The sequence below is a fragment of the Ovis aries genome, chromosome 6, assembly GCF_016772045.2.
Source record: "Ovis aries strain OAR_USU_Benz2616 breed Rambouillet chromosome 6, ARS-UI_Ramb_v3.0, whole genome shotgun sequence".
Lineage (NCBI taxonomy): Eukaryota > Metazoa > Chordata > Mammalia > Artiodactyla > Bovidae > Ovis > Ovis aries.
Window position 1 is genome coordinate 69,249,989 of NC_056059.1, and position 19,766 is coordinate 69,269,754.

General features: G+C 43.3%; 1 protein-coding gene across 1 annotated transcript in view; it reads right to left on the reverse strand.

Annotated features, from left to right (window-relative positions):
* Positions 1–19,766, reverse strand: part of SCFD2 (sec1 family domain containing 2) — a 395,024-nt gene that overhangs the window by 37,090 nt on the left and 338,168 nt on the right. The window contains exon 6 of the mRNA XM_004009827.5: positions 11,429–11,574. Coding sequence (XP_004009876.2) covers positions 11,429–11,574 — 146 coding nt within the window. The remainder of the gene's footprint in view (positions 1–11,428; positions 11,575–19,766) is intronic.

Genomic DNA, 19,766 nt, shown 5'->3' on the forward strand with positions numbered 1-19,766 from the left:
GCTTCCTTAGAAATAGAACCAGTTTTTGGCCAGGCACATGATCAATTGGCTGAAAGACTTCATTCTGCAGCCTTTCTTGCTGCTGAGTCTGGAAGTTTTGGAGAATGATATGCAAGGAGAAGGGGAGTGGGTCTTCTAGAGGCTTTCCTCCCCTTTCTCTTTTCTGCTGCCTGGAATATGAAAGTGATGGCGGCAGCCCCAGCAGCCACTGTGGAAAACTGAACCATTTCTTGGAGATGCTAGAGCAGAGGGCTGGAAGAAATCTGGGTCAGTGGAGACTCATGGCATTACTACAGCGCAGATGGACTGAATCAGAACCTACATATGTGACAAGACGAAACCTTACATGTTTGAGCCATTGTGTTTCAGATCTCTGCTACTTGCAGCTTAATAAAATTCTGTTACGAAGCACAAAGGGAAGATAAATAAAAAGCCCACTTTTCTTTCCCGGAGCTTATAGTTATTTCTTTTATTAGTCTACCTATAGTTATACAAACTAACATTGGGCAGAACCAGAGAGATACACATAGGCTGCCACATTTAAGAGAGGAAGGAGAATACCCCTCAACCTACAGAAACCAAAAGAAGGCTGTTGCTCACCATAGGATGCACCTTCAGTAAGTAGGATGAGCAGTGACCCCAAGAAGAGCTCAGGAATAGGAAAAAGGCCGTCCTGTTGTCCAGCAAAAATATTATGTCGGGGCCCCCTCTGTACAAGGCACAGGGTACCAGGGTGGCAGGACTGTGCTCAGGGCTCCAGAAACCCCTGTGTAGACTGGAGACAGGAAAAGAAGGAAGCATGGAGGGTTAGACTTCCCCTTTCCCCCTTGCTCTACTTTCAGCTCAGCCCTGCGGAATGCAGCTCCAGGGAGAAAGGCCCTTCGAGTCAGCCTCCCCTTGAGGGTGAGCAGAGATTTGGAAGTGCTATTCCCTTAACACCTTCATTCTTGGGACTTTGTGACCATGGAATGCTACTGGGCAGGGCTGTAAACACGTTTTATTATTTTTTAAGATATGTAGATAACATTTATTTAGATTGAGAAAAGCAGCCACAAATTAAGTACGGAAAAGTCACAGATAACAGGCACATCACATAATCCAGAGAAATAGTCAAAGTGCTTTTCTTAATGAACTGCCTCTCATACCTCTGTAATACTCATTTTTTCTCTTGACTGAACTCTCTCCTATGACATTCACATGACATTCTCACATGAGAGCAATTTTTAAAAGTAAATTTATTTTTAATTTTGGCTGTGTTGGGCCTTCACTGTTGCATGGGCTTTTCTAGTTGCAGGGAGGTGGGGCTACTCCCTAGATGTGATGCTGGGGCTTCTCACTGCAGTGGTTTCCCTTGCTGCACAGCACGGGCTCTAGGGCATGCAGACTTCAGTTGTTGTGGCTCCCAGTCTCTAGAGAGCAGGCTCAACAGTTAAAGCACATGGGCTTAGCTGCTTCGCAGCACGTGGGATCTTCCCAGCCCAGGGATCAAACCCATGTTTCCTGCATTGGCAGGTTGATTCTCTACTGCTGAGCCACCAGGGAAGCCCCAGTTCAGTTCAGTCGCACAGTCGTGTCCGACTCTTTGCAACCCCATGGACTGCAGTACGCCAGGCCTCCCTGTCCATCGCCAACTCCCGGAGTTTACTCAAACTCATGTCCAGTGATGCCATCCAACCATCTCATCCTCTGTCGTCCCCTTCTCCTCCTGCCTTCAATCTGTCCAGCATCAGGGTCTGTTCCAAGGAGTCAGTTGTTTGCATCAGGTGGCCAAAGTATTGGAGTTTCAGCTTTAGCATCAGTCCTTCCAATGAACACTCAGGATTGGTCTCCTTTAGGGTGGACTGGTTGGATCTCCTTGCAGTCCAAGGGACTAGCAAGAGTCTTCTCCAACACCACAGTTCAAAAGCATCAATTCTTCGGTGCTCAGCTTTCTTTATGGTCCAACTCTGGGGGTGGGGAGGGAAGCCCCAGATATTTTGAAATATCCTTTTTTATAATGAGATGTGATGGTTATTAAGCTGTCTCTCAAGCCCAAATCATCTCTTCCATGCTCAGTTCTGGGAGGCTGGCCTGCCAACCATATTTGTGCTTTGCCATCTAGATCTGTTCGAATCTGCCCACAGGAGCCCAGGAAGGACACTGGAAGGCAGGGAAAGCAAGCAGGAACCTGCTCCTCTCTGTTATTTCTGTTAGCATCACCCCAGCAATGGTTCCTTACCACTTGAAGCTGTCCCTTCTCTGGCTGTTAAATCATAGAATCCAATACATTACCTTTCTTATTTAAACTGCTTTCAGCTTTTTTCTTTTTCCTATTTTCACTGGTAACCAAAACCTCATTAAATGATATAAGTATGGTTAATTTAAAGATACATGCACCCCAATGTTCACTGCAGCACTATTTACAATAGCCAGGACATGGAAACAACCTAAATGTCCATTGACAGAGGAATGGATAAAGAAGGTGTGGTGTATACACACACACACACACACACACACATACACATAGAAAGAATAAGGCAATGTGGTGTACACACACACACACACACACACACACACACACACAGATACAGAGAGTATTATTACTCAGCCATAAGAAAGAATAAGGCGATGTGGTGTACACACACACACACACACACACACACACACACACACACACACACACATACAGAGAGTATTACTCAGCCATAAGAAAGAATAAGGTGATGTGGTGTACACAGACACACACACACACACAGAGTATTACTCAGCCATAAGAAAGAATAAGGAGATGTGGCGTATACACACACACACACACACACACACACACACACACACACACACAGAATATTGCTCAGCCACAAGAAAGAATAAGGCTATTTGCAGCAACATGGATGGCCCTAAAGGTTATCATACTAAGTGAAGGAAGCCAGAAAAAGACAAATATATATCACTTATATGTGGAATCTAAAAAATGATACAAATGAACTTATTTACAAAACAGAAATAGACCCACAGACATGGAAAACAAACTTATGGTTATCAAAAGGGAAAGGGGCAGGGAGGGATAAATTAGAAGGTTGGGATTAACATATACACACTACTATATATAAAACAGATAATCAACAAGGACCTATTGTATAACACAGGGAACTATACTTGATATTTTGTAATAACGTATAAGGGAAAATAATCTGAAAAAGAATCATATACATATAACTGAATCACTATACTATATATCCAAACTAACAATACTGCAAACAACTCTACTTCAATTAAACAAAGAGAGAGAGAGAGAATTTACAGTGATTTACGGTCCAGTGATTAGGACTTGGTGCTTTCACTGCTGGGGCCCGAATTCAATCCCTGGTCAGGGAACTGAGATCCCACAAGCTGAGCAGCGCCGTCAAGAAAAAAAAAAAAAAGATGTTTTGCCACTTAAATATTATATAGAAAAAGACTTCTAAATTCTTCTTTAAAACAACTAAGCACAGAACAAATAAATAACATTGTTCATTTAAAGAGCTCGATTTAGGAAAAGACTTTTTCAGGTTCAAAGCAATACTTGTCTCATGATTCGTTAGCAAACATATTTCTTAGTTTCCCCAATCAGGGTTTTAATCATGAGAACTTTTGGCTTCTTCCTTACTCAGTCTGGATTTTTTTCTGCCCCAAATCGTGTCACTGAAATCTGACTAGAATGAATGGCTTTGGCAGTAGCGTCTTCTTTGTTTATATTTTAAGACTTTGAGTCTTTTTTTTTTCCTGTGCTGGGTATTCTTTGCTGTGCGGGCTTTTCTCTAGTTGTGGTGAGTGGGGGCTGCTCTCTAGGGGCTGTGTGGGGGCTTCGCGTTGCAGTGGCTTCTCTTGCTGAGGGGCACAGGCTCAGTAGGTGTGGCGTGTGGGCTTAGCTGCTCCTCGGCATGTGGGATCTTCCTGGACCAGGGATCAAACCTATGTCTACTGCATTGGTGGGTGGATTCTTTAACACTGAGTCCCCAGGGAAGCCCTGGCAGTAGCTTCCTAGATGAGGCTCCTCTAACTATTACGGAATTTTCTATTCAGCCAGAAGCTACTTACTTCTCAGCAAAGGCCCATAGAAGGGGGTGATGGGAAGACAGATGTCTTTCCCTAGGGCCCTGTTCAGTTTTCCTCATGTGTTAGAGAGGAACAGAGGGGAGATCAGTTGCGTAGTTTGACTTCATGAGATGTTAATGAGAATAATTTAATTTTCCTAATCAAACATTCACTGGCAGTTCATCTTTCAGGGGGGAAGGAGAGGAATTAAAAACACAGACAAATTCATCCCTATTTCTTGCTTCTACCACATTCAGCGTGTCCCGGCAGTAGGGGGTCTATGCTCTACACAATCATTCAGACAGACATCCGTGTTCCTGCTGTTGAGCAGCCCCTGCCACCCCCTAGGGCTCTGGAATCCCACATGGAAGCCTTTGCATCTCATCAACTGAGGATGAAAGAGAGACAGTGTGGAGGATTTCCAGAGAGATTTTTATGGGCTGAAGGTGATCTGTATCATGTCTACCCATTGTTCACGGGTCAGAATTAATCACAAACCTACATCTACCTGCAAGGGAACTTGGAAAATGTGGTCTAATCGTGCCAGAAGGAAACAGAAATAGAGTTTGGGGAACCCACATAGCCTGTCTCTACCACAGACATACCGCAAAGTCTGAATTGAAGTATTAGTTATTTCCTTAATAACTGGCAGGTTGCTTGTGGTAGGCAAAGGATTATTAAACCTCTTTTCCCTTCTGCATAAGAATTTGACCTTTGGTTAACTTTTGAGCTCTGTTTCCCTGGAAACCTGATAAGGGAAGAATGTCAAACTCTAGCCAAGCAAGATTGCCTATGATAAAAATGACCCCCGCTTAGCAAATTGCATTAGATGGGGAGAACTATAAATGCTGGACAGAAAGTCAGGGCTTCGCACTTCTCTGAGTACAATGACCCTTGTATAATTGGCATGTCCCTTGGAGGAATGCTAGAACCATGTCTGTGGAGCTGGTTCAGAGAAAGTGGCTCCTATAGGATATGAGAGTTTCAAGCCAGGAGACTCCTGCCCCCACCCTTCCTTCCTTGTGAGTCTAGTTCCTTCACCCCTCAGCTGTCACTCTGGGACCAAACCAAGCAGCTCCTGGGTAGCTGCATGGACTGCTTCATGGATGGGCACAACGGTTACTCCAGAGCAGAAAAATGCCCGCTGCTGCCTATGGGTGAGCTATGTTCCTATCCTGGGCAGACTGGTGCCAGTGGGGGCTATGAGCACAGAGATGACTGAAGCAGCAGGCACAGAATGCATGATGCCTAGGGCCCATGAGACTGTTAGCAATCCATGAAAAGGTATTAATTTCTTTTAAAATCAGAAGAAAATTATGAACTTTTAGGTGAAAGATAATGTTTTGATATATAATATAAATAGATTTGTCTCTATACCAATGTAACTGTATAATTACATGTACACAATTGAACATATGCAAATATAAGAATATTCATATAAATACATGTATTATATACTCAACATATATATTCAAATGAATATATTTATAAATTTTATTACATAATACTTTAGTCTCAGTGTTAGTCACTCAATTGTGTCCGACTTTTTGTGACCCATGGATTGCAGCCCGCCAGACTCCTCTGTCCAAGGGATTTCTCCAGGCATACTATCATGTAAGAAACGAAGTGCCAGTCTATGTTCGATACAGGATATGATGCTTGGGGCTGGTGCATGGGGATGATCCAGAGAGATGATATGGGGTCGGAGGTGGGAGGGGGATTCAGGATTGGGAGCTTGTATACACCCATGGTGGATTCATGTCAATGTATGGCAAAACCAATACAGTATTGTAAAGTAAAATAAAGTAAAAAAAAAAAAAGAATACTGGAGTGTCACGTCCTTCTCCAGGGGATCTTCCTAATCCAGGGATTGAAGCTGCAGATTCTTTACCATCTGAGCCACCAGGGAATCCCTATATAATACTTAATAAATATTTATTCACATAAATATATATATATATATTAATATAGGAAGAGAGCCATGAAGGCAAACATGCTTAGGGCCGTGGAGATTGCAACGTGGCCCTGTATGACAGTCTCATGAGGCTAGCTTGAAGGTTTGGCAGAACCTAACGAGACCTCCATGGGTATTACACATGAAATAGATGAGGTTTCAAAACAAATAGAAACTCTCTTTTTGTCATTAAATGGTCAGTATCTGTTCCAGAACAAACTGGACTTTTAATATCCCATAGTTAATCAGAATATGAAAAATAAAATACTTGTTTCTATGTCTTTGGTTCCTCTTCATGGTGGAGATAACATATGATTCAGTCCAGAAGGTTCTTACTGACCTGATTCCAACCCTTGAAGAAAGGTTCTGAGCACAGCAACAGTTTCTGACATTACACATAAGTCAGAGACAATTCTGAAAAACCAACTCCAACATCTTCTTAAATTTGGCCACCTGTAGATGGCCAAGGAGATCAGTTCCAAGAAAACTGTTGATGCCACAACCATATCCCTTCGGTCATGCTGCTGACCCTGGCTTTTGCTGGTTGATACTGGTGCAGCTGGGGCCCCTCTTAGTCTTTCTGCTGCAAATGCTTCTTTTCTGCAAAACTGACTCTAAACAACCAACTTCCCAGGAGAACTAGACTCGTACAGAAGATATTTGCTTTATTTCAATCCAAGATCGCACAGAAAAAACTTTTCTTCAAAACTGATCTTGGCTTTGGGCTTTGACTACTCCATGGCTTATTTAATCTTTTGCTATATAATATGACTGATTTTTTTCCTCCTTTCATCTTCTTAAGGATAATGGTTTGTTCTGGAGATTAAAAAGTGCTTTATTCGTCTATCTGTTCATCCATCCATCCATCCCTCAAACCACAAGCAGATGACCTTTAAAGTTTTCAGTCTAGTCCCTTTAACGTCAATATAAGGAAATCAAAGCCCAAAGCTATTAATCAACTTGCTTGAATTCACACACAGGCAGTTAGAAGTTAGGCTGCAGGAGAGAGTCAAGCTCCCCGGCCCCCGTTTTACACTGTCTCACGTAGATGCTTTCAAAAAGGATGTCAGCAGGTCTGGAGTTAGGTAGATAGAATCAGGAGGAAGAACAGAGCTTAGCACTTGGAAGAGGACAGCTGGTGGCCAGGGCTGGGGATTGCTGATGAAGAGACTGGGCCTACAGTCTGTTCAGAGGCCCTGTTTCACCAGGCACAAGATGAATTGAGCCTCCTTGGGCCCTGCAGGTTCTAAAGGCTCTTGTTCAACACGCCAGAGGCACAGAAGATGGTACCCATCTGTGGGACATTTCCTCCAACACAGCACAGCACTTTGAGAGTTTTGCCAAAGCCAGCCAAGCAAGAGTCATACAGTATTTTGTCTGAAAGGGCTCTTAAGCTCCTTGCCCTGAGTCATCTGAGGAATAGCAGCACATGAAACGCTGACATTCAGAAAGAGGGTTAAGCCTCCCATTAAACTGGAGCATTTGTAGTCAGAAATGAAAGCAGAAGTCTTGCTATAAAGGCAAAACCGGGGCTTACGTTTCTGGTCAGCAGAGTCTATGGACAAACATGACTTTTCCAAACAAAGGGGTATGAGTAGTAAATTCCGACCATATGTCACAGCTAACGGGAAAGTCAACTTGAGAATGACCCCCTTTCTGTGCAGCCCATCTCCTAACAAAGGAATCAATGAAATGCTACAAAAGAGGACAAAGAGAAGGTCTATTTCGTCCTTTACAACAACGGTTACAGCCAGCACGTACATAGCACTGTCTGTGTTGGCTTCTGTCCTGAAAAGCCTTATATGTATCAACTCACCTAATCATCAGAGCACTTTTATGAAGGAGCTAATAAAAGTAGCTAAGAGGAACTAAGCTCAGAGAGGTAAAGTAATTTGCCTAAGGTCACACAGTTAGTAAGGAGCAGAGCTGGGTTATGAACCCAAAGGCTAATGTTAACCTACATGCTAACCTCTCTCTCACTTAGAATTAAGAACGTAAGAAATACCATTCTGAATTAGACCCATAGTCCAGGATCCATCCACCTACCCCTTTACCCTCAGGTGGCAAGCACTGAGCTGGGCTGTGTATTTATCAGGATGAGCAAACACAGAAGCTGTCTCCAGCTTCGCTGGCATGCTCTTCAAGCCAAGAGATTCAATGGCAGCCTCGTGGTGGCACCATGCCCACTCCCCTGGCTGTGGCAGAGGTACTGGTTCTCTTGGAACCAAGTGTGTGGTGATGTTCGGGGCTCATTTCTACATACCTGGTCTAGATCCCACTTCTCCAGCTCTTTCAGATACTACAGGTACTTAATTACTTATATGAAATCACATTTTCTTTAAAATGATGAGAGCGGTGTCTGCTTTCTATATCTGAGCTGTGACCAAAACATTAATCTAGAGGGCTAACGGATGAAGGTTAAATAAGAAGTGCCTCTAGCTAATAGAGTAAAGAGGAGTGGCTCTAAGAGTCAACTCATTTGCATCAGAGCAGGAGAAAGGTTCTCTGGGAGGAAGCCTGGGGCTGAGTAGGGCCCCAAGATCCAGGGGAGAGAGCCCAGATACACAGCACTGGTCAGAACTGAGGCAGGAATCCCTCGCCAGACCAGGTCTATGTCTTTCCTGAGTGCCCCAGGAAGCCCAGGACATCCAAACTAAATGGTGTGTAGAAACAGCATGGAGCTAGAGAGAAAGCACTAATTTTTCCTAGAGCTGAGGACCAAACTGGGAGAAGAGATGGACAGAAAGCTGCCTAGCCAAGGTCCATCTTTACAGCTAGATGGAGCTGGACTCTGCTTCTAGTCTGGACACCTGTTATTTTCTATCTGTATATATTTTTGTCCCAACGACTCTTCCAAAAAATGATTAAAATATATGCAGTGCATTCAGGATGTACCCCAAAACATTTCTCAGGCACCCATTATGTGCATGAAACCACTATAGCAGGGAAACTATGGCAGTAGACGCACCAGATCAAATCCCTGTCCTCACAGGGCTTACACCTGTGACTTAGTATTTCTTTACCTCCAAAAGACATTGAAAAGCCCAAACAGGTAAAAATTATCTGTAATCCCATCAAAAATTCTTTCTCTACATATATAAAGCAAGAAGCCAGAGTTCCTCCTAGTCCATTCGACCCTTCCTATTCCCCATAAGTAACCATTATACATTTTTCCTAAAATTTTAAATACTTATTAAGTATACATACCCATGTACTTTTTATTTTATTGTTTTTTAAAAGAAAATTAAGATAACACTTTACAGAATAATCTACAACACTTTTCACCCAATAGACCACAAACCACTGTTTGAGTTCTCCAAGTAGAACCTAAGGATCCAAACACAGTCATTGTTGAGTATGTATAGATCTCACTTTTTGGTTGCGTAGCACTTCACTTGGTGTCTGGATTAATATTATTTAATCCCCTCAAGCTACACATATACTGTCTGCCTTGCCCCCACTTCCACTCATGGACCTTTAGGAGTTTTGCTGAATGAGTTGATAATATTACTGACTCACTATACAGGAAGTGTATGCAACGAGGGAGAGTTCATTTTCCAAAGGCAACGACTGCTCAGACAGGGTTCTGAGGTCTGGGGAAATGACTGAGTTGGTGGCAGGGAGATAAAGTCTAGGAAACTGATCATTGTCTTTGTCACGCTCAAGATTTAAAGATAACATGTTTATGTGAAGTTGGCCAAATCAGCCACCACGATGATCAAAAAAAAACTGAAAAGACCTTAGTAATTTAGTGGTTACTTTCCCATTGTTAATGACAGCAGCTACTTGCCTCTCAACAGTCTTTGAAGATGCAAATTTCATCATGCATCTTCAGTTCCATCACATCTTGCAGAACCAGTCTACACTGCCATATTTAATACTGGTAATTTTTTAAATGACAAAACTACAACTGATCAATTATCTGAGTGATTTTATCAGTATTTTTTTAGATCATTGAACAAAGGATGGGAACTTATATTACTAAGTTGAGTGCCAGTTTCTAAGGTCTTCAGTGTCTTGGTGGGTGACTTCAGGTACCCACAGCACCATCAGTTAGTATTTCTAGAACCTCCATGAGAACCATGGTGCAGTGACTGGAAGCTTTGTGTTGGCAGCAAACACGGGGTCGGGTCCTGGCCACCTGTGTGCCTGTGGCAAGTAACTGCAGCCTTCTAGGTCTCTGATAATAATACCTCTCTGGCCTACTTGCGTGAGGATCAAAGGGGAACCAAATGCAGGGGACTCTTCAAGTATCAGCTACTATATGAATAAACGGGAGGAAGAACCTGCATGTCGCTAGGTGATAGTGGGTAACCTTAGCTCCTGTCTACATGCCCACCTTGGAGAGTCAGCACCCTGAAGCTGAACCCCTCACTGGATCATAGTCCCCACTAACAGCTCATTCAACTCTCCATGAAAGGCTTAGCAAATAGAGTGAATTCTGTGGACTATTTTACAGGAAGATGGGAGAGAATATTCCTTCATCCACTCCACACCGAAACCTAATGAGCTTTTCTGTCAGAAGCACTTATTCTTCCTTGAAAGCTCATCTTTGGCCACCAGCAACCTGATCGCTTTCTTCCTTGTCTAACAGAGACTACCCAGCCTTGATGGCTCTAGCCTTTCTTTACCCTTTATCTTCCCTTTGGGTCTTTCTGTGCCTCACTCTGCCACCTCCCTCTTCCCTTTGCCATCAAGGTGTGGTATAGTAATTACCCCATTCATCTTGGATTTTCTTACCATTTTCCGACTCCCTACTCAAAACATCCTTGTAAGATTCTCCTACTCTCCTTATAAAGTGGTGAAGGCGAAAGTCGCTCAGTCGTGTCTGACTCTTTGTGACCCCATGGATTATATAGTCCATGGAATTGTCCAGGCCAGAATACTGGAGTGGGTAACCTTTCCCTTCTTCATGGGATCTTCCCAACCCAGGGATCGAACCCAGGTCTCCCGCATTGCACGCAGATTCCTTACCAGCTGAGCTGCAAGGGAAGCCCATAAAGCGATGGGGGCATTTTAAATAACAACTGTTTTTGCTGACATCAACTTTTATTTTCTTTGCATAATATTACTCGGTAATTCTGTTATTCTTAGGTCCAGAAACCTAGGCACTGTCTAAAGCCAGCCCCTCATCTAGCACTTATGGATTTGCCTAAGGTGACAGGACAGGTCTGGGCCACTGACAAAGTAGAGCTGACCCCCAATCCATTGCTCATCTCACAGCTTTAAGCCTGTGGTACAAATAAACTGGGAAGCTTTCAGATTCAGGGGAATCCAGAACTCCGGACTAGAAGAGCCTTAGGTTTCATCTTGAACAAATCCTTCATTTTAAACAGCTTAACATGGAAACTTTTTTTTTAGTCTCTGAATCCTAAAAACACAGCACAGATTAGCCGGTTACTTTAAAACATATGTACTTGCCTGGTGGGTATGATTTCCAGGAACATATACAGACTTGAACTGTTTCATGAGGTTCCGAGCTCCAGCAATATCCCGAAGCGAAGTGAAGAGTTCATCCACAGCACTTTTGGATTTGTGAAATGTCAGGTTAATTGAAGAGTCACAGCCTGAAACAGTCCAGAGATATTTTCTTGGGTGAACAAATCTTTAAACTGAGTTTTAATCATGACAGGCTGAGCTCCATGTAACATAGTTGGGTTCCTCTTTTTTTTTTAACCCTATTTCCCCCTGGCTGTTCACCAATTGGGCTGTTTCAATCATCCCTGAGCAAGGAAACACACTGAATATAAATGCCTTTGACAGAAGTAGAACTCAGAATTGCCCGGGATTGTAGCCACTGGCTTCAACTGCTAGACTGTAGAAGTTTCACAAAAAGAAAGCTCCCTAGGGTCTTATCCTTAGAAAACAGCTCTGAGAAAGGAGGAGGAGACATAGGAGGAAAATACAACAGAGGACTGGGATGAGCCGCTCACACTTGAATCCCACCAACGGTTTCCATAAAATAGAACAGCCAGAACGAGAAAGCTCATAGAGCTGCTCCAATAACAGAACTTGCTGGGCTGGGCATCTAATGTGCTAACAAAGCATACAGCGTATTTCAAAAGGCAACCGTTCCAAGCTGATCAAACACAAAGGGGGCCTTATATGGAGACCGTTTTCGGAAATGGTTCTATTTCTTTTTGAAACTTATAATAGATGGATTTATCCTCTATCTTGTTAGAAGCCTATTCAGAAGAGGAATGATTATGGTAAGTTAGAAGTTCAAAAAATAGAGAAAGACTTTAAGATGAGAATTTTGGGGTGTTGAAATACTGCAGATATAGGAATTCATCAATCCTCATATCACCCTTATGAGGCAGGAGCTATTCTTTCTATTTTAAGGATAAGAGAGATGAGGTCTGGAGAGATTAAGGAGCACTGCCGCTAGCACGCTGACAATGCTCGGCCCACACTGGCTCAGCCACTGCGGGCCGTGTGTAGGTCTGGAGAGCAGATCTTATGGCCTCTGTGTCCTTCCTCAAGTACCTGCACGCCTGTCTCTGTATCTGTCTCTGTGTCTCTGTCTCTCTTCCTGTCTGAGGGCTTCTTCTGGTTAGAAGCATGGAAGTCAGCACTCAGAAGCAACAACACAATTGTTGTTGGGGGGATAGTAACAACTGGGGACAGTTGGAACGATTCTGAATTGTGGTCTCCATAGTCTGATGGGGAGGGGGTGGTAGGGCTGAGTCCTAGTTGCCCACAACAGTAACTCACTCATGAATGCCTTCACTACTGAGCTTTCTTTCCCCCCTTGTCTCACTCCCCTACTTCCTGACCACACTGCCTGGGACATCTTCTCAAATATAGTACTTGCACTCAACCCTTGTCCCAGGAAACCAGAGCTTCCAGGGCGATTTGAACACAGGCAGCCTAGACCTTCCCAGATAGTGCGGTGGTAAAGAATCTGCCCACCAATGCAGGAGATGCTAGAGACACAGTTTCGATTCCTGGATCGGGAAGATCCCCTGGAGTAGGAAATGGCAACCCACTCCAGTATTCTTGCCTGGGAAATCCCATGGACTAAGGAGCCTGGGGGGCTACAGTCCCTGGGGTCACAAAAGAGTTGGACATGAGTTAGTGACTAAACATCAAGAACAACAACAGTTAATACAATGTTTCATCTGGTCTGTTTCAAGTTTTTTGAAAAGTGAGGACGATAATGTTCTTCCATTAGGCTGAGAGGGATAAAACCATATCCTGGATTGTAGAGTACTGAAAATAATAAACTACATGTGGAAGTTGTGGATTATACATTAGAATTAGATTAAGCAAAGGCTGTGTAATTCCAAAGAGGCAGGTTGACTGTGGAGCAGGTTGTTGATAGAAATGTTTACAAGTAAACTGAACTCAAACCCAACAGAAAAATAAAACTGTCAAAGAAATTGTTGGGAAAAAACTCCTAAATTTATAAATAAACTAAAATTTCCCTGAAAACCAGTTAATATTCTCCACTGTTCAAATCAACTGCACAACGGCAACTTCTTCCAAACCATCATCTTGTTCTGATGTGTCTGTTATCCTCAAAGCAAGTGCTCTACAATGGACATGCTTCTGGGACACCAGGCCAAAGGGGTCTCATTTTTATCATCTCTGAGCATTTTCATATCAATCTTCACCAAAAGCAGGGTTTACATTCAGTTACCCAAACCCTATAAAGAAAAGTCATACACACACACACATACACACACACACACACACACACGAGAAATGTGGATCAAAGAAGACAAATGATGTGCAAAAGCACATCACCATCTCCAGCAAAATGTCCTTCTGATCACAGGCCTGACCTCTTCCATGTACACTGCCTCCTGCCTTTCAGAATACCTCCTTTGTGAATGCAGCTCATTCCAAACTCATGCTGCAACTAATAATAGCTAAAGGAGATGTGGGTGCAAAAGTTATGAAATGGGATGAATTCTTTCTCTGTGTAAAAGCTATAATCACTTAAAGCTCACCTAAATAACCACTTACATCAGGCACTATTCTAAGAAGTTTATAGATATTAGCTCATTTAATCTCCAGAGAAACCCAATGAAGTAAGTACTATTATTATTACTCCCATTTTGCAGATGGGGAAACTGAGCCATAAGTAACACATGGTCACTCAATGAAAGCAGTAAAGCTATGATGCAAAGCCTGTGGTCTAACTCCCAAGATAGTCGTATTAGCCACTCCACTCTACTGCCTTCATATGTGCTGGAGGCCACATACATAAAAGGCTAGTAAAGCACTTTTTGTTGTTCAGCCACCCAGTTGTGTCTTTTGCGACCCCATGGACTGCAGCACGTCAGGCTTCCCTGTCCTTCACCATCTCTGGAAGCTTGCTCAAACTCTTGTCCATTGAGTTGGTGATGCCATCCAACCATCTCACCCTCTGTTGTTCCCTTCTCCTCCTTCCCTCAATCTTTCCCAGCATTAGAAGTGCTTTTAAAATGGAATGAGTGGCAGATGGCTTTCTTGGGAAGATGTGGGCCCAGCCCTGGGGGTAGATGCTAATAGTGTGGTTTGCAGTTATACCCCTGGTCTGTCGTTTGCATCCATACAAGGTGTGGGATCTTGGGATCTCCCAGGACTGCTGCACACCCTCCATCGGATCTCTGTCCTCTAAGGCACTATATTCAGTTACTTCTTAGAAGCCCCTGACAGCCTGTTCCATTAAGCCAGCTTATGAGATAACGGTGTTTTGTAAGGGAACGCTAAGTGTACAGTTCCAGTCAATTCTCATTTAATCCACTTAGTTTAATAGATAATAAAGCAGAAGCTGATCCTAGCCTTTGGCCAAGCACAATCTGTGTACTTCAGTTGCTTGTTTCTTGATAAGGGAGGCCCCCAACCCCCAGGGCACCCTTGAGTTCGTCTAAAATGGGGTATGACTCATGCCCCTGCAATTCCTTTCTCTGGAGGGCTTGGCAATCTCAGGCAGGGGTCCAGTTACTTCTCCAAGCAACCAAATAGGGCTCCAGTGTCCATGTCTGCCCTCGCCAGGCCCCTCTCACCTGTCTCCGCTTACTGAAGTGGCTTTCCTTGGGCAGAGGGAGGAGAGCAGTTTTCATGGCCGTGAGTGCCGCAGGGACCCACAGTTCAGGCAACAACAAAGTTAAAGTGGAGAGCAAGCTGAGTAGCTGAGTGATCCTTTTGGGAGGGCTGAAATGAAGCTGAACCCCTCTCCAGTCTGCCTACCCCTTCTGTTTGGTTCTTGCATGGAGCAGATTTTAAACTTTGCAGGGTGTGGGGAACTTTTTTCAAAACAGCCTGGCTTCCAGACTTTGGGTTTTATTTCTTAGGTATTCAGGGAAAAAAAGCATCTTGCAACAGGAGGCTGCCTTATCCAAAGCTTCAGTCTGGATTAGAGATGTAGCGCCTCACCTAAGGTCTACGAACACACACACACACACACACACACACACACACACACGCGGAACCTTTGTGGGTGGATAAGCTGGGGAGCATGGTTGGAATAGGACTTGAAATGCCTCCCTATTTAGAGATATTACTCTCTTCACAGCTGTAAAGTTCCCTCACATCTGAGTAGGAAAAGCTAGGGTCAAAGAATATCATTGGAGCCTGGTCAAGAGGCTCTTTTCTTATCTGGACCCAAATTATCCAAAGATGGCCTCCTGATCCTTCTTCCAGCCCAAGGTTGAGAACATCAGGCCCATTTTTCCAATTTGTATCCAGCCCTCTTGCCTCTGTGTAAACCCTTGGCAGCAGGGGACCCACCTCTGTGGGATCCCCAGGAAGTTAGAGAAAGGGTTGGCTTGGGAGGGCAAGACTGCCAGAAAGGACAGAGCGCTGGGAGGTCATGACCTCCCTCATCCATCCGGCTGTCTGACATTGCCTTTTCTCTCTTTTCAAGCCATTGTTTTAAAGATGGAGTCATTTTTTCATGGCTCTCAATAAAAGGTTGGTAAATGAAAACAAAACCAAACACAATAAAAAACCAAAATAAACCTTAGCGAGTGGTGTCACATCTGAAATCTCTTAGGGAGACTGTGTAAAACCACTCTTATGTAGGGCAGTCCTGGTAATATTTATAGTAGAAGCCCTCCTTTTCAAATGTGCTTGGGACCAGTAGGTGTTAGGAGTCATTTAACACAGGGGAGGGATCATGAAAAATTGATCTCTCTTCCATGCATACACACATATATGTATACACATAGACATATATGTGTATTTGCGTGTATGTACAGTTTTGTTTAAAATTAAAACATAAACTATGAACCTATTTGCAGGGCTGCAGTGGAGACACAGACATAAGAGAACAGACGTGTGAGCACAGTGGGAGAAGGAGAGAGTAGGACGATTGAGACAGGAGCACTGAAACACATCCATTAACATTGTCAAACAAATATTCAGTGGGAATTTGCTGTGCATGCAAGGAGCTCAGCCTGGTGCTCTGTGACAACCTAGAGGGGAGGGAGGGAGGTTCAAGAGGGAGGGGACACGTGCATACTTATGGCTGATTCACGTTGTATAGCACAAACCAACACAACATTTTAAAACAATTATTCTTCAATTACAGATACATTTAAAAAAATGTAAGGGTCTATTTATTCACTAATCTTTCAAGAAAAGGCCAAGGTCTTTTCTTTGAGTACTGTCTACTGATTAGAGTTCTTTTTTCTTCTTTTAAACCATTACATACCAGGTGTAATTTCCAGTTTTAGTCCATTAAAAGTGGAACAAGAAGTTGAAGACCCCTGAAGCACAATCTGAAAGCAGAATTCTTCTAGATTTTAATCTTGCTTTTCCCTTCAATCTTCCACAATCACCTAGTTCAGACCTAATTCAAAAGCATGTTTAAAATGACTCATCTTTAAATGCTTTTCAAAGCATTCAATTTGGTTTTCACTGAAACAATTTTTTTTGAATTCATATTTTCTCAGAGAACATTTAATTAGAGTTTGCAACTTAATAAAAATTACAATTAGCAGAGGCAGGTTTGGGAACAAACACAACTGGCTCCTGGGAATCACACGCCTAAACCAGGAAGAGCAGATATGCCCAGGCACAGGCAGGCTGCTTCGAGCTCTGCAGGGGTCACAGTTCTGCATGAGTCATTCTGTTTCACAGAAGGGTTGCAGGATGTAAGTTATTTGGGTGAATGGGTCATGCGGAGGCTGGTTGAGAACACATGAATTAGATGTACATATTATTTATATTCATTGGATTTATATTATACTGCATATACAATAAATGAAACATATATATACATAACATATTTCTAAGGTCTCATATTTATACTACACAGGCAATGTATTTATGTCATTAATCTAATATTTATATAATGATCTAGTGTGGCTTTTAAGTTCTTCTAACATAAAACATCCAAAATCTGAGTTTTCAGCCTTTAGCTCTTACTGGCCTGATTTCTTTTCCTTGTAGGATCCTTGATCTACACCACACGGCAGGGGCTCCTCAGCAGGTGCCGACATAAACATGCTTGGACGAGACTATTAGTGTGCCTGACCTAACTAAGAAAATCAGGGTCAGAAATACTCAGATGAGGCCACAAAGGGCTGGAGACAGCTCATGGAGACTGGACCACCTTCAGAAGTCCCTTCTAGATCTCCCCTCAGGCTCTTAGCCCAGGCTGATCCCATGGCCCCTTGGTGCACTGGATCCTGCTCAGGGTTCTGGAGTCTCCTAGCCTGTGGCCTCTAGTTATTGTTCAAATGACAGAGGAGGGCAGGAGGGGAGGGGTGGGGACAAGCTGCAGGGAAGCCAGGGCTCTACTTGGTTCTCCATTGGTCTCCAACACAGAGTCTTTGTTCATAGAAGAACTCATGAAATATCTCTCATTCAAATAAATGAATGAGGAAAATAGGTGACGGGAAAAAGCTGAATCAGACCAAACATGCCATAAAGCAACAGCCATATTCTTGAGGAGCTGATAAAAATGTCTCTACAGGAAATTTCAAACAAAGGGCTCCCAGATGGGTTTGAGCAAGTGCAGCCTCCACGCGTAAGTGGATCATGTCCCAGGAAGGCTACTTTAAAAAAACGACCTCAATTGGCCGCATAAATTCATTTTGTCTCTTTAGCAAGCAAAACTAAACTTACATGGTTTGGGTATACGTGCATATGAGATAAAACTGTTTTAAAAGGAAAGAAAATGGTAAATACAAGCTTCAAAAAGTGGTTACCCCTAGGGGAGGGGGTGAGTGAATAAGCAACCCTTTGGGAGGGGGTGATGGGATCATGAGTGTTTCTTATACAAGTATGCTTTATCACATATATATCATATAATCTTTTAAATGTATCCCCTACCATCTTGGGCTTCCCAGGTGGCGCAGTGGTAGAGAATCTGCTTATCAATGCAGGAGACACAGGAGACGTGGGTTCGATCCCTGGGTTGGGAGGATCCCCTGGAGCAGGAAATGGCAACCCACTCTAGTAATCCTTGCGTGGAAAATTCCACAGACAGAAGAGCCTGGCAGGCTACAGTCCATGGGGTTGCAAAGAGTTGGACACAATCTTAAAAACTATAATGAAACAAAAAACCAGTCACACTACTTTCTTAAGCCTCCAGCAAATTCAGCTTTTTTATAACAGTTGGAAAAAGGAAGAAATGACAGCTGAAATGCATTATTATTAGGCAGGTTTGGGATGTGTGGTAGACGTGGAAAGGCTTGTACAATCATGAGAGAATGTCACTGCCCAGAATTCTAGCCCAAGGTCTGAGGCTTCTTGTGAGAAAATTTGTGGTGGGGGAAATCTGAAAGAAGGGACATTGTTAGGAATATGCTTTGGAACTTGCACCTTTAATGAAGGCAAGGAATAAGGTCAAGATGTCAGTGAGGCCCAGGGAGCAGAATGGAGACACAGGGACAAGCAGCCTCAGGATCCTGGACATCCGTACCGCTTCAGGAGGAACCCAGGAGGCAGCAAGACAGACAATCCTGGATCACTGCACAAATAAGGAGACAGCTTCAGCTATTTAAAAACATTCCCTCCGAGACGCTGCTGAAAATTCAAAGCAGCTTTTTTGACTACCGAAACTATACCCATAGAGTTTCTTTATCCTAAGATTTCATGTGATTAATCAAGGATGGAGTAAGTGTAAAAACTCTTGTGAAACTATATCATATTAAATAGTACAACTTCATATATCAGTTACTGTGTTATCCTATTAAAGTAATCCAAATCACCTTAGACAAAGGGATGTTCAGCATTCAGAGAAAGTGAAATACCATGTTTGAGGCTATTTCTTTCAAAAGATAGACACTGGTTTTTGATCAGTTACCCAATCTCCCATTATTGGGGCTATCACCATGGGAAAAATCAGATTTCTCTCATATCATTTCAACTTTGGGCCCCCTTTGAACAAAACCTGCCACCAGTGGAGATGCCCACATAACCACTGAAACCTGCACTCATAAACCTGCCCAGTCCCAAGCAGGCTGGCATACAGGCTGCTAACAGTAATCACGGATATGGTCTCAAACCCCCATCGCATGCTGAGTGCTTCCTAATAGGCTGATTGTTTTTATTCTGTTGAGTTAATTCTATTGATTTACTAACTTGCCATTGACACCCTAAGTCCCCTTTCAAAGCGTGCTGACATTTCTGATGGTTCTGAATAGCTCAACATGGAGCGCTGGCCTCTCGGAGCCAAGCTGAGAGATAACCTGCCTCTGGTTGTTTTCACAAGCTGTCAGGTGGCAGAGCATCTGCGAGCCTCGGAGGCCCCTGTGACAATGGCTGCTGTTGATCTTGTTTCCTAAACTAGGAGAAAGCAAGGCTGTGCTGAGCTGTG